We start from the raw sequence: 14,970 nt of genomic DNA, 5'->3' as shown, positions 1-14,970 counted from the left end.
AGAAATAGAACTATGATATAAAAATTACCATTAATTCTTATATATTGATTTTCAAAATATTTCTGTATTTTACAATGTTCTGATTCTGTATTACTAAGTCTGTGGGATTTCTGTCATCTGCAGCATAGTAACTGTATTGTATCGTGCTTCTGTTTCTGCACCACCTGAAGGAGGCTGGTATTCATAAGCCTTTGCTGATGATCTACAGAATTCCGCTCCACATGTCAATCTTCTTAGCTGGTACTCAGAACACTGCAGAGGATTCCTGCCTGCCTCTGCCTTTTAACATCTATTACATTATTTCTAAGACCCTGAACAGCGACATTTGGAGACAAATATTGCCAACACTCTCTTCATGTTCTTTACATCAAAATCAGTATCCAAGTTGGTGATACATTCTAAGCTTGGGAAAGAAAGATCACCGTCACTCTCTGACAAGCTGTGGCTTCAGTGTCAAAGTAAAATATTATGTAAATTCTCAATGTCTGGTGTTGGGTTCATCTTCATTAAGACCGTTAACCCAGGAAGTAGAAATTTTGCTGCTAGCAGCAGTTGAAGGGTACTAGATTCTTTACACACACACTCACAAAGTCTAAATGCATTACCTTTTCTTTCCTAAATTACTTTCAAGTAAATATTAACCACAGATACTTTGCCAAAATCTTTGGCCTACAGAAGTCTGTAATTGAAAAGAGTACTTTCTGAGTTTCGGGCCATCTGTAGAGTCCCCCCCCCCCCCCCACTTAGGCTTTACAAAATATGGAGGATACCTTTGTGGGTACAGAGCTGAATAAACTTTGGACTGCCCCACACCCTCTTGGCAGTACAGAGAGCATGTGTCTCTTAATCAGGGAGCTGTGGGTGAAGGTTCTGGCAGTACCGATTACCAGCTTATGGCACCTTGCAAGACAGTGTGGATGTCCACCCTTGAGAAATCTCAGTTCTCTTGATATACTTGAAGGTGTCAGTACTAGACACCAAACCCAAACTGGACACCTGGTCCACATGAGTGACAGACTCTAGTCAAAAGACAGTAGAATTGCCAACAATGCTCTTCAGAGGTATGAGGAGGGGCAGAGGAAAGTAGGGAGGGAGAGAGGGACAGACAGAGAGGGTGGGAATATGAATCATATTCCCAAAGATCAATTGTTTAAAATTCAAGGTCCACTTCCTTTGATGTTAAGTGATCTGCCTACGTGTCCACACCATAAAACTCCGTAACACCAGCCTGCCCGCCCACAGTTCCCTCCTTGCTGTCTTAGGAAGGGCATTAGGGAATTCCCATACTTCTCTGACCTCACCTGTAAAATTGATGGAGAAAACCTTACTTGTAATGTTACTCTTATTATTACAGAATAATGTAGGAAGGATTTCTACTCAAGTTTGGGAAGATAGTAGATATCCATTAGCTTCTTACCAGTCTGTGCCTCATAGGAAAACTGTGCACGTCCATTACTGTGTAATCCATAGTAATGTGGGGGCTCTTAAAGGCAATGGAAGTGCACGCATGCCAGTTGTAGCTGTAACTCACTGAGCTGCCTCTACCCATGTGGCTGCATGATCAGCACATGTGTGCACTGTTCTACTTGTTCCCCACAGTCATTGATGTGACGTCTAACTCATCCTTATCTTACAGAGAAGGAGACCACTGCAAAGAGCAAGGAGATATGTCCAAGCTCTCTCAGGAGAAGGGGTAGGGCATGCTGTGGGCACTGTCTCCTGGAAGGAGTGGAGTCTGTCTCTTACTAATGACTGCCACCCCCTGGACCAGCTCCATGCCTGTCTCAGGTCCTTGGTCAATGCTGACCAGTAGTGTGTGCTGCAGAGATACCAGGGATTTCAGAACTTTTGCTGTGGCTGAGAGTGTTTCTCTGCTTTGAAGAGGAATGGAAGCCAAACCTTCTTCCCCTGAGGCTCTGTCCGTCCTCTCCATCTGTCCTGCATTGTCTCCTGTCCTCCTTACTGTGCTCCATGTAGACTTTAAGTTACTGCTTTTCCCAGCAAAGGAAAACAGACCTCTAACCTGTCTGAGAAAGGGGAAAGTGCAGCAGAGACAGGGGAAGAGAGAACCGGGAGAGGGGAGACAGATGAAAAAGGAAGTGTGTAACCTAATGAAAGCAGAATGTCCCCAACATCACATCCCCACAAGTTTCCTAGACCGGACAGTGCCTCCACTTAACATGCAGTCAGAATAAACTAATGGGTGTGTCATAAATGGCCAGATCACGTGTGGTATCAGCTGACACTCTAGAGAGCAGTATGTGTGCAACCTTGGCCCAGTGCACTGCAGGAGGGAAGAGTCTACAGGGACCCATCAATCTCCTGTTAGCAGCGAGGACAGACACCATGAGCACAGCTGGAAAAGTAAGAAAAAGATCTTATGATTGGGAATATATTCTCATTAACATGCTAAAAGATGCTGACTTCTAACTTAGACATGACATGCACTGAAAGGCAATGTGTAATGTGTACTATAGCACAGGGCGTGCACTGGACGACAGTGCAGCCCGGCTGCTGCTAAATATCTTTAACAAGAGCACACAGACTCTAGATCTGGGGCGTCCTCACTTCCTCACTAACTGCAGCACAGGGATTTCATTCTGCGCCAACTGTGACTACCTTGTAAACAGAAAGTTTTAAAGTGATCTTAATCAGAGTAGTCTTTACTCATATCACAATTCCATAGCCTGCTATTCTTTGTAATCATAGCTTCCTTATGAAAACAGAAAAGTCTGTCAAACGTTTCATAAGAGGAATTTGACTCGGGAACATAGTAAAACTGTCCCAATCACCGTTAGATAAAATTTCTGATAAGAGGTGGATTGATTTCTAAACTGTAGGATCATCCACAGTGATTTACATTACCATACACGTCGTGATTTGGAGGGGTCCATTACTGTACAACTCATAAAATCTCTAGAAGCTCTATAGAACTGTCTCTTCTCTCTTAAAAAAATCATGTAGCTTTTATACAAAATTAGTTCTAAGAAGAACTGAATCACTCGTAAACAGCAAGAATACATACACATGGTACTACGTTTACAAAAAAGTCATCTCCCTTCTTCAGTCTGTGTGTGGTATGGAATCATGCAGCAGTCATTCAGCATAATTAACTGATTCGTGCTATCCAACTGCCTAATTATTAAGCCGGTGTTTCTGTTGGCACAGGGACTGTTTTAGGCGTGGGTCAAAAGTCCAACAGCTCATAGTGAGAACTGGGGTTGGAGACTTCTGCATCCACGGTGTGACACGATTCTGTATAGAAAAGATGGGTGAAGAATCGGCACAGAAGGGGCAGTCGCCATTAGTTTTGTTCCAATTCACTTTATTTTCTTTCACTCCTGGTCATGTTTAGGATGGCAATCACATTTCAAGGAAAAGTAGTTAGGATAAAGAATGACTGAAAAAATTAAAAGAAAAACTGAATTCATGCAGCATAAGTGGAAATCCAATCCTATCAACCAAACAAGAATTGAGGAACTAGGGAATCCAGGATCTTAGGTGCAGGGTCAGTAACAGCAATATTGTGGTCATTGGTTTGAGTTTATACTGCCTACAACAGAGAACAACAATGTAGCCAGGTATGATAGACCATCCCTGAAATCTCAGTACTAGGAAGGCCAAGACAGAAAGGTTCCTAGTTCAAGGGCAGCCTGGGAAGCTCATTAGAATATTGTCTCAGAAATCCAAAGCCTGGGAGTTCTCTGTGACAGTGTACTTACCTAGAATGCACAAAGTAGCACTTCAAAAATATATTAATAATTCTAATTTAAAATTAAACATTTATCCAATGTAAGCGGAGGCTGTTGGTTCGTTTCCTGGCTGCCAGACCTGAATAACCTCGCGGAAACTTTATTGATTACAACACTGTTTGGCCAATGGCACAGATGTATTCCTAGTTATCTCTTATATCTTTAATTATCCATTTCTATTAATCTATATATTGATAAAAATAGCTATGGTAGGCTGTGGCCTACCTGTAGGGTTCTGTTGGTCGTCTTTCTTCTTTGGCATCTACATGACATCTCCCTGATTCCACCAACTCTCTCTCTATCTTCCAGCCTGGCTATATTCTGCCCTGCTATAGGCCAAGACAACTTCTTTATTAACCAATGGTAATAAAACATATTCACAGCATATAGAAGGTAATTCCACATTAATCCAAAGATTTCAGTCACACAACCTCTTTCAGAGCAGTACCAGTGACTTCAAGAAAAAATCCTATAGTGCAAGCATGGCCTGAAAGAACATCCTGGTGTATGCCCTTTCTTTTCCTGACCTTCTACTATGGGGTCACACATTTTTCAGGGTGCTTTGACTCCTTGTAAATGAGAAGTGTCCATTTCTAAGTAACAATGGGTGGCAGACCTGAGGACAGACGCTGTACAAAGGAAATAGAGAGACACAATTGCGGTGACCCCCTTCTAGCTGCAGTAACCCTTCATCTTCCAGGTGATCAAGTGCAAAGCCGCCGTGCTATGGGAGACCCACAAGCCCTTCTCCATCGAGGACATAGAAGTCGCACCCCCCAAGGCCCATGAAGTCCGCATTAAGGTAACGCCCCTTTCCACCGTCTAAAATGTTAGGTTTGAAAAACTCAGAAAATGCTCCATAGATGCGTCCAAAAATCCACTAGCATCCCATTTCATATGCTCACCCAGACAATGAATGAGCCTGTTGCTGAGCCGAGCTGTTGGCATCAGCTGTTGAAAGTTTGAAGTTTAACATAATCCGTGAAAACTTTTTTATGTTTATGTGTTTGTAGAGTGCTAAACATCTTGAGTTCAAAAGCAACTAATATTAGGTAATATTGAAAGACCCTAATTTCTAGGGTTCAGGTGGGATCCCCCAGACTCAATAAGCCACGCCAATGGATGCAAACAGCAAGAGGATTCTTTATTGTTGAAGGCGCCAACGGGAGACTCAGTACTCCAGTGAGACTGAGCCCCCCTTGTCTTTTTCCAGTCAGTATTTATAGTGTCTCAGGGGTTACATAGCAACTGCAACATCATTGGTCAACTCAAATTAAATTAGCATATGAGGTGGATCAACATCAGGACAAAAACAAGTCTACAAAAACAAGTCTAAATTAAGCTAGTTTCAGCCAGTTTCTGCCCCGTTGGTATTCGATACACAAAGGACTGGATGTTCTTCTCAAGACTGCTTCTGCCGCCCACAGATAATCCAGTTTTGCCCTGGTCTAGTTGATCAAACATCTTAAGATGGAGACTAGGGTTGGGGTCTTTCAATATTAGGTGATTTCTTGGTACTCATTTCCTAGCTATAACTCCATAACAATGTATACAATTTTTTTTTGTATGTTGTTCTTTTCTGATGGTCTTTTCTGATGTTCTTTTCTGATGTTTGAAAGAAAACCACGAGGTACAAACGAACCCACGTGTATAACTATTACAGGGAGGGGCGTGTGGGACCGTGAAGGTGGGGAACAGGAAGGAAAGAGAGAGCAAAAATACCCTGCTTTGCCTTTTAAAGACCACCCCAGCCTATGCGCATCAGATGCTGTTTTCTGCGTTTGTGCAGGGGGGGAGGGGCTAAGGGGGGTGGCCTCCTGGGAAATGTAGTTCTCCAGGAGAATAACATTGTATAAACTACATTTTTTTTTTAGGGTCCTTTATTCCAAAGGATGATCCTTGATGCTTAAACTGTTTAACTGGGAAAAGATACAAAAGCACGGGAAAACTTGGACCTAAATCGAATCAGAAGCTATAGGAATTATTAGCAAGCTACTCAGAAGCACAGTTTCAGAATAGGTGTGCTAAACCTTCTCAATCGCTATCATGGTTCACCAAACTCTATCTCTCATCTATAGATGGTGGCCACGAGCGTCTGCCGCTCAGATGATCATGCGGTTACCGGAAGACATCCTATGCCACTTCCTGCAGTTCTAGGCCACGAGGGAGCTGGTATTGTGGAGAGCATTGGAGAAGGGGTGACTTCTGTCAAACCAGGTACAGAATTCTTTACCTTCAGGGTTTGTGCTTTGTCTCTGACTGATCCATACACATCCGTCCCGAAAGAGGAGCCCAGGCAGTAGGAGACTTAAAATCTAGCACAGGTTACAGGATTTCCATCTCTTCCTCCCTGCATGCCTCAGTCCTGTGACATCCAATCATGTCTTTTATCTTTTTATATCTATTTATTATCGACAATATGTCAGGTGCCAAGTTAGAGTCTCAGTGTGACGTTCAGAGTTCATAATCTGCTAACTTCCACTTCAGTGTCGCTGAGCACCGGGGACTTTTCAGGATCCGAACAGATCTACAAATGGGGCAAAGGAAAGACCTGCAGGTCCAGGTTCTGGGTGTCTAGATGTAGGGAAGCTGCTCTGTGCTGAGTTCAGAGACCCGACTGCTCGCCTGGCTTCAGGATGTCTCTCCTGTAGGATGCTGTAGGTTTAACTGCATTGCATCCACAAGATGGCTTCCTCTTCACTATATGCTCTTTCTTCTTCAATATAGAAACATAATACAAGATAAGAGGAAGCCACAGGGGAAAATTCAGACAAAGTCCTGCAAACACAAACACCATTTTATTATCACTGGTTGGGCTGAAGGTTGTAGGTTGTACATTGCCTTTTACTTTATTCATGTTTCTATTTTAACTTTCTTTGTTTTTGGATGTAAAGGTTGATTAAAAATATATTTTCTGTGTTCTCATCACACGTTCATTTTCTCTGTGAAGCAGAGTATTGATCAGGTATTGATTTGTACAATAACATAGGTAGCACATGTGATTTTAAAAGAAAATTATGTTCATCTCCAAAAGGATCACTTTTGCCAGTAGTATCAGACATTTCTAGCATTCCATATAACCAGAAAATAAGAAAAGAACTCATCTGCCTTGAGTTAAGTATTGGTGTTTCCTTTATTTGGAAACAAAATTAGAGTAAAATGATTCCTTTACTTCTCAGGATGCTTTGTCTATAGCATAAAAATCGATAATTCACAAACATTTATCTAAAAAAAGTCGCCTTTCCTTTCTCAGGGGAAATCTCTAACTCACTGTTGAGGACTGAGATGTCCAAAGCAAGTCATCACTTCTCTGACACATTTCAGGGTCTTCAAAAATAACAAGATTATTGTTAAAACATTCGTTTCATAATAAGAGAAGCACAATCACTTTGAAAAACCAAAACCTGGTGATGGAGAAACTACTCAGTGGGTGAGGCCATCCTGTTAGGCAGTCGACAACTACCTGTAACTCCAGCTGCTCGGGACCCAGCGCCCTCTGCTGGCCTTCAAGGGCACCCACACACAGTGCATACACACATATATACTCGGACATGCACATGAAAACAGGACAAATCTTTTTAAGAAGTAAAAAACTAGCTATCAAAATTCTCATTTGAATTTTATGATCAAGCTTAGTTTCTCTTATTTTTATTATGAAATGTTTCCTTTATTGTGTATGGTCTTATTTTAGTTTCATTTTAACTATTATAAAAAATTTCAGAATTGTCCAACATCTCATTGGAAGCTAGTAACTCATGGCAACTAAAATATATATTTATACTTAGCAGTGAGTATATCTAAGGGTTGACCAGTCCTAATACGTGGAAAGCACCCAAGAGCAACTGAGGCACACATTGAAAGTTAGCTGCTCATCAGTAGATGTAGCTGTTATTACATTTCCCTTTTGTTTCAGGAACCTTCCGGCAATAGCAACATGGATAAAGAGCAATGACCCATGCATGACATAGTGCAGTTGAGCTCTATTTCTTAGAAACCTTTCAAGGACACATATCTCTACATGTAGTCTTCATATTCCTGCCTACTTATTCTTGGGTAGACATTTAAGCCATTTTTCTTGTTCCCCTTCCAGGCGATAAAGTCATCCCGCTCTTTACTCCCCAGTGTGGAAATTGCAGAATCTGCAAGCACCCAGAAGGCAACTTATGTGTAAAGAGGTAGGTTTCTCATTGTCTTCTTTCACAATTAGGTTACACACTGTTTTTTTTTATTGTCTCTTGAACAATTCGATAACACACTTATTTTCCCTTGTTTCATGTCTTTTATTTACTGCGTTTCACTGGCCAGTAAAGGACAGTCTCAGGGAACTATGCTTGATGGCACAAGCAGGTTCACCTGCAAGGGAAAGTCAGTCTACAATTTCATCAGCACCAGCACCTTCTCCGAGTACACCGTGGTAGATGAGATGTCAGTGGCTAAGATCGATGGGGCTTCACCCCTGGACAAAGTCTGCCTCATCGGCTGCGGGTTCTCAACTGGCTATGGCTCTGCTGTCAAAGTTGCCAAGGTAGGATGGACCATGGACGAAGCTATATGCATATTGTTGGGACCAAAGGGAAGAAATTGCTCACAGGTGTCAGAGATAGTTTTTGTAGAAAAGATAAAAGATAAGTCTGTGCAACTCCAGCGAGAATTCCCTCCACACACTCATGAAAAGCTCTATAATATGCATCCAGTTCTGCCTGTTCCCAAAGGAAACTGGCCTCTCATAGAAATTGTTTGAAACTTACGTAGATCTGGAGCTGTAACACTTTGCATTTGCTGTTGTCTGCAAAGTTCTGTTATGTCCCAGTCCCAAGATACACTTGAGCAATAAAACATGATTTAAAGAGTCAGAAACTGGCAAGCTTGGCCATTTGGGACCAATGGCAGATTTTAAAGTGGAGACATCATCACTGTCTCACTCCCCATCTCTAAAGTGGGGAGATCCACATGGCACAAATGCTGTCACCAGTGTTTTTAAAATAAAGCCCAGCACTGCTACCTAGCACCAACCTGCCTGCATGGTTCTTTCCTGAAAAGAAAACCGAGGCTTAGTGACGAACCAGGACTTAACGGCACTGGACCAGTGCAGCCCCTCTGAGCTGCCTGATGTTCTTTGAAAGAGCATCATGGTGAACGTGAGCTTTCATAACGGCCAGGTGCGGGCCAGGGTTGTCTCCTTTCGTTAATGGGGATTGAGAACAAACCCTAACAGCAACATTTTCCTAGCAAACCCTAACTTTGATTGTGTTAGAGGTCTCCCTTTCCTACAGTTTCTGTCTCTTAGTGTGTGCACATTGCATGAGAGACAGCGCTCCTTTAGCTACCCTCAACTGTGTGTGACCTAGTATATCCTGAGCAAGTTTGTTAACAGATCTTTAAAACATCAGTCTATGACTCTAGGATTGGCTTACATCATTTTCACAGGTTGATAGTGTTGATTAAAATATTGATAGAAAAATGAGGCCAGAAGGAATCTGAATGCTGGAGAAAATTCATGTCTTTATTATAGATGAAAATGATAGTGACCCTGAGTTATGAGAAAGTAAATGATAAGGAAAGAGATCCATTCTGTATTTTTCTGTGATTTTAGCACTAAATCTAGTTACTCATTGTTTCAACAGGAGCACTGAGTGAGCTTCAGAAGCCATAGGTACTTGTGATCAAGGATTTTAATCAACAGATCAGCTATTGTTTCAGTATTTTTCATTGACATCCTTTTTTTTTAAAAAAAGTAAGGCTTAAAGTCTCACAAAAACAACATTGGTCTCTTGATGTATTTTCTTAAAGTTTCCTGTCCACTTTCCTGTTAATCCAGGGATGACTTGTCAATGTTTCCCAGATGACTTCTGCTCCAGTTACCCTGGTTGTGACTACTGAACGATAGTGAACCAAGGGGTTAATGATTGAAAGGTGTTTGGATTGCAGTGCAGTCTCCTGGAGTAACCATGATTATTTGTTTCACTTATACAAATTTGTTGTGTGTATGGGGAAGATGTTATTGTGTGATCATTGAAGATTAAAGTGATTTTTATGTTCAGTTCAAAGATAAGCCAGTACAGCTGGTCTCACAGGGGATTCCCATTGGATTAGAATGGAATGCCACCTACAGAGATTCCAATTAACTGGTAGAGGCTGTTTTTGGATCCTGAGATGAACAAAAATAATAACTCTCCAGATAAATCTAATATAGAGCAAACTTTGAGAACCACTGTTGTACCCCTTTGGGCAGCTATAGCCAGAAGAGGTTTTGGAAGCAGGTAGAATGAAATCTGAGAAGCCATGACAGAGGACAAAGCAAACAGCCTTGTGCATCATGGAACACTTCCTAGCGATCACTCTTTGGTCCATCTTCTGTATTTTCTGCAAACACAGGTGACCCCAGGCTCCACCTGTGCTGTGTTTGGCCTTGGAGGTGTCGGTCTGTCTGTCATCATTGGCTGTAAAACAGCTGGAGCGGCCAGGATCATCGCTGTGGACATCAACAAAGACAAGTTTGCGAAGGCCAAAGAATTGGGTGCAACTGAGTGCATCAACCCTCTAGACTACAGCAAACCCATCCACGAAGTAATCCAGGAGATGACCGATGGAGGGGTGGACTTCTCCTTTGAAGTAATCGGTCGCCTTGACACCATGGTAGGTACTGTGGCATGCCCTCAGATCTCTCCTTCTGCCATCCATAATGTGCTCCAGACAGCAAAGTAGAAATCTCATGCAGAAAGCTATTTTAGATGGTAATTTTCCATCTCCTTTTTCCTACTCATGTTTATTAATTCAGTGTTCTGACAAACCTTTCGTTTTGTAAGTTCTACAAATTTGTCTCAAGTAATAATCCTCCATTAAGACAGGAATGCTTTTTTCTTTGAGTTTTTTTTTTAACTAAAAATCAATTCATCAAGGGAACTTAAAAACAATTTCTGGACCTAAACGGGTAAATAGATTTTCTTCCACATCTTAATATCATATAATATGTGAACTTAACTATTCTGAAAAGCATTTTCAAGTCTCATCATGTGGCCCCAAAAGAACAATAAGTAATATGGGGCCAAGTATTATTTCATTAGCATCAAACATGTACAGGATTGACTCCTTTAATGGATCACCATGGTTTCATTTTAGAGACGGCAGAGTGCCGGGCGACAAAAACACCCAGATCTACATGTTGGAGTAAAAACATTTTAAAATAGGATTCACAGATTTGGCCATACCCCATAAATTTAAGAGACATGCATTTTGTGGGGTTGTATATGATACACATTATATAGTGAATATAAAATACTTACCATGGAGCCAGCTGCCTTGTTGTAAGCACTCAATTAAAGTCAGCAGGGGATAATGATAAGAAAGGCTATTGCCAAGCTTACAGTGCCTATGTGTATGAAATACATGTGATATTACTTTCAAATAGTTGCACACACCATACATGGCTAAAGAACACTTCTCCAGTTACATATCAGCCAACCTAAGACCTCTGGCCTTCTAGAGAAGCATCTCCAGAGACCTAAACAATCACCATTACTGAGGTCCTCCAGAAGCCTTGGCAGAGTTGCTGATAAGAATGGGAATGGGGCCCTGAGAGTGACATTCTTCTCAGCCTGGAACTGAGACAAGATGTCCAGAGAGGCTGGCGTCTCCTCTGTGGATGGGGAGTCCTTCCACATTCAGGGTTCTGGTTTCCCCATGGTCATACTCTTCTGTGATTCACTAGACGATCTCCCTGTTTGTTCATCTGAGATCCAAAAGTCTGATACCCACATATTCTCAGGACATCTGGTTTTCTAAATGTCAAGTTTCAAAATCAAAAGACCGGGTACCATCGATCTTTGAGAACTGTAAATCATTTTTTACTATATATTTTCTAAAATAACCAATTGAAAGGTGAGAACTTCCTGGATTTCTACAGATAATAATGTAAAACCCATGCACACATTGGATGCACAGCCACTGAAAACATGCCCGTTCTTGATCTAAGCCCCACAGTAGGACGTGTTATAAAGGGAGTTTGACAAATGGATAAGAGACAACTTTTGATGCTGCCATCGTTACATCTTCACCATCAAAATTCTGTCTTAGAGTGCAAACTTCAAAACTGTAATTAATAGACAATGGCTGTGAGTGAATCTACGCATAGCCAGCCTGAGAGTCACATGATGAGGAAACAATATTCTCCGTGGAGGACCCAGACTGCTCAGGCTCCCAATGAGAGTTTCTTATTTATTAGTTGATAAGGAAGAATTGAACATAAATTCATTCATTCACTCTGTCTCTCAAAAAATTTCTCTGCACATATCTTCATATGACATGAAATTGTGTATCATGAGTAGAAACCTCCAGAATATCCATTTTAATTATTATTTATACTCCAGATGTCTTCCCTGTTAAGCAGCCATGCATCGTGTGGTGTAAGTGTCGTTGTTGGGGTGCCTCCTCATTCTCAAAGCCTCTCTGTGAACCCCTTGTTGCTGCTGCTGGGACGCACCTGGAAAGGAGCAATATTTGGTGGTATGTATTCACAGCTGAGGATCAAGTTCTGTATGTGTTCTTGTGTGCCAAGGTGGACGTGTGGATGTGTGTGGAGCCAGAGAACATTTGATGTAGCTGCACAGGAGCAATCAGCCTTGTTCATTTTCACCGGGGTTCACAGTAGCCTACAGCTCATGGTCAGACTATCCCAGGAATCTCCCAACTTTCTCCCTCCAGGCCTAGAGTTACAGGCTCCCCCAGCACTGAATCCACTGTTTAATGTTACTGGGTTTTGTTTGTTTGTTTGTTTTTTATTCTTAAGATCAACTCAGCTTCAGTGACACCCTCTACCCCTACCTGCATCCCTACCCCTAAGAGAAACAGTCCAGACAGGAAGCCATTGAATAGAATTCCTAAAAGTTGTGACAGGAATGCTCAAGTGTGACTCTCCACGGTTAGTGCATTCTGATGGGGTGGGGTGAGGAAGGACTTAGTTTTCTTTAAGAAGCTGGCTACTGGGAGTTTGGCCATGCTACAGTGAGAACATAGGCAACACAAATTGAAGTTGCTATATTTTTTTTCCTTGGGAGAAATCACACGGTTGCAGGATGGACCTGGGAGGACTGGGAAGTGAGTGTGATCAGGGGCATTGTGTGAAATTCCCAGATAATCAATAAAAATCTAATGTCAGAAAAACAAAACCATAAAGAACTTTATTGCCTGAATTATCTCCCCAACTTTGAGGATCTAATTCCTAACTTTTTTCAGAATTTCTTCCCTTTGGTAACAGAAGAGTTCTTAGAAGGCAACATGAAAGTCACTGTTCTCTCTATAGCAAGAACTGATGCAGGAAATCCCAAGACAGGCTGTTCTGCTCCCCATAAACGAACCAGAGCTTTCCTGGCTCCTTCTACTTGTGTCTCTGTAAGGCCCAAAAATGCCTCATAGGACACAGAAAGCCCACAGCAGTAATGTTTGCCTACACTCATTACCGAAGTTTGGAACGTTCCCTTCCTTTGGCTATAAACATCTGCAATATGATTTCTCTAGGAAAGATCTACTAAGCCGCCATCATCAGCCAGGGACCCTGTTCATCAGGTGGCATGTCATAAGACATTAATGCGATACAGAGGGTGTTTGAGTCCCGCGTCTGCCACTCAGGTGGCAGCCTGTCACTACTGCACGGTTAGGAACTTGGTTTCTTTGGAAGATCTCTTGTCTAATTCTCCTGCCTGCCCCCTGCCTGGATCTCACAGAGCTGCTCTCTCCTTTCAGGCTTTAAGAGTAAAGATTCTGTCCCCAAGCTTGTGGATGATTTCATGGCTAAGAAGTTTCCACTGGAGCCATTAATTACCCACGTTTTACCTTTTGAGAAAATAAATGAAGCATTTGAGCTGCTTCGCTCTGGAAAGAGGTAGGCCTTAAGATTCTTTTTATGGTGTGAGTGAGGAAAAGATTGTTTTTACAGTAAGGGAAACAACCAACAGAAATGAAGGAGAAATGGGAGAGGAGCAAAAATGAGCTGTGATGGTTCAGGCTTTGCACGCACATGTACGACCCAGGGCATTTATAACACTGAGCCCCATATCGGCGAATCAATCCCACACCAGTTATGTTTTAAGGGGTTATTTATTTTTGGGGGTAAAACTTACACACACCATAAACCGTCAGGAAGGGAGCCTAGTCGCTGGAGCAGGAGCCGGGAGCAGGAGCTGGGAGCAGGAGCTGGGAGCAGGATCCGGTACAAAGCACCGGAACCAAGAGCCGGAACCAAGAGGGCCTGATTCGGATCTGCTTCTCTTTTTAAAAGAGAAATATACCACGCCCCAGTGGGCTGGTATTTCAGCAACTATTGGCTGACGGAGCGGAAGTCGCTCCCCGCTGCACTGTGGGCTCGTATTTCAGCGACTATTGGTTGAGGCAGCGAAAGTTACTCCCACAACAGCCCCAGTTTTCATAGTCTCTAAAATGGAGAAAATATGATAATCGACCTTATAGTGCCACTGCTTAGGATGAAGTTTAAATGAGACAGTGCCTAAAAAGCTTCTACAAAGTGTATGGCAAATAGCCAGTATGAAATGTCTGTTATGGCACTGTGAGTTCTGGAAATGTGAAACAACATCTTATATTTTATATTTCAGTATCCGAACTGTCCTGATGTTCTGAGACCATATTGATGCCTTCCTACTCCTGACCCCTGCACCCCACTGAATCACGGCACCAGCCACATCACAGCGCTTATGTTGTTCCTTAGAGACACTGCCAATAAAGTACTCATGTAAGCTTTCCACGAGAAACTGGATTTTCTATGATTCTGTTGTCAACCCCAAGTGAAAGCTACCACACCTCAGATGGGGAGCTGGAGGGTGCCTAGCCTTCCTTCTGATTTGATTGACCTCTGTCATCTTTGCTACTGGGGACAATGTCTCTTGTGACTTCTGGTATTCTTTTTTTCTCTGGAATCCACAGAATGTCTTCTTTCATCAACATAATCTGCCTCTCCCAGAAGCTGGTCTTGGGAAATCAGCACCTCTAGCCCTACTTCATTGTTCAATGGTCTAGCCTCATCTTTTCACCAGAGCCTCGACTGTAATTGAGTATCAGGTTCCACTACTGCTTAACCAAGTCTTCCCAGACTTGTAGGATAATCTATTAATAGTTGCTTATGAATTTAACATCTCCCTCACAAAAGGTGAATGTATATCATACAAGATTATCATTTCTTCAATCTCCTCAAATCTAATATTTTTACAGG

The 14,970-nt window shown here is 42.2% G+C and overlaps 1 protein-coding gene across 3 annotated transcripts in view; it reads left to right on the top strand.

Moving 5' to 3' along the window:
- Positions 1 to 14,512, top strand: part of LOC146891183 (alcohol dehydrogenase 1-like) — a 44,619-nt gene extending 30,107 nt beyond the window's left edge. The window contains exons 1-9 of one of the 3 annotated variants that reach the window (XM_087897531.1): positions 2,223 to 2,364; positions 4,453 to 4,554; positions 5,831 to 5,969; positions 7,843 to 7,927; positions 8,058 to 8,277; positions 10,128 to 10,388; positions 12,119 to 12,254; positions 13,491 to 13,629; positions 14,357 to 14,512. In XM_087897531.1, the coding sequence (XP_087753657.1) occupies positions 2,260 to 2,364; positions 4,453 to 4,554; positions 5,831 to 5,969; positions 7,843 to 7,927; positions 8,058 to 8,277; positions 10,128 to 10,388; positions 12,119 to 12,254; positions 13,491 to 13,629; positions 14,357 to 14,381 (1,212 nt within the window). In that variant the 5' untranslated portion in view covers positions 2,223 to 2,259 and the 3' untranslated portion in view covers positions 14,382 to 14,512. Of the gene's footprint in view, positions 1 to 2,222; positions 2,365 to 4,452; positions 4,555 to 5,830; positions 5,970 to 7,842; positions 7,928 to 8,057; positions 8,278 to 10,127; positions 10,389 to 12,118; positions 12,255 to 13,490; positions 13,630 to 14,356 lie in introns of those variants that run through there. The other 2 variants (XM_085677648.2, XR_014997531.2) reach the window with 2 other exon arrangements.
- The last annotated feature ends 458 nt before the right edge of the window (positions 14,513 to 14,970 follow it).

The sequence above is a fragment of the Myodes glareolus genome, chromosome 17, assembly GCF_982192425.1.
Source record: "Myodes glareolus chromosome 17, mMyoGla1.1, whole genome shotgun sequence".
NCBI lineage: Eukaryota > Metazoa > Chordata > Mammalia > Rodentia > Cricetidae > Myodes > Myodes glareolus.
Note: the sequence above shows the minus strand (reverse complement) of the source record. Positions and strands in the feature narration are given on the sequence as shown.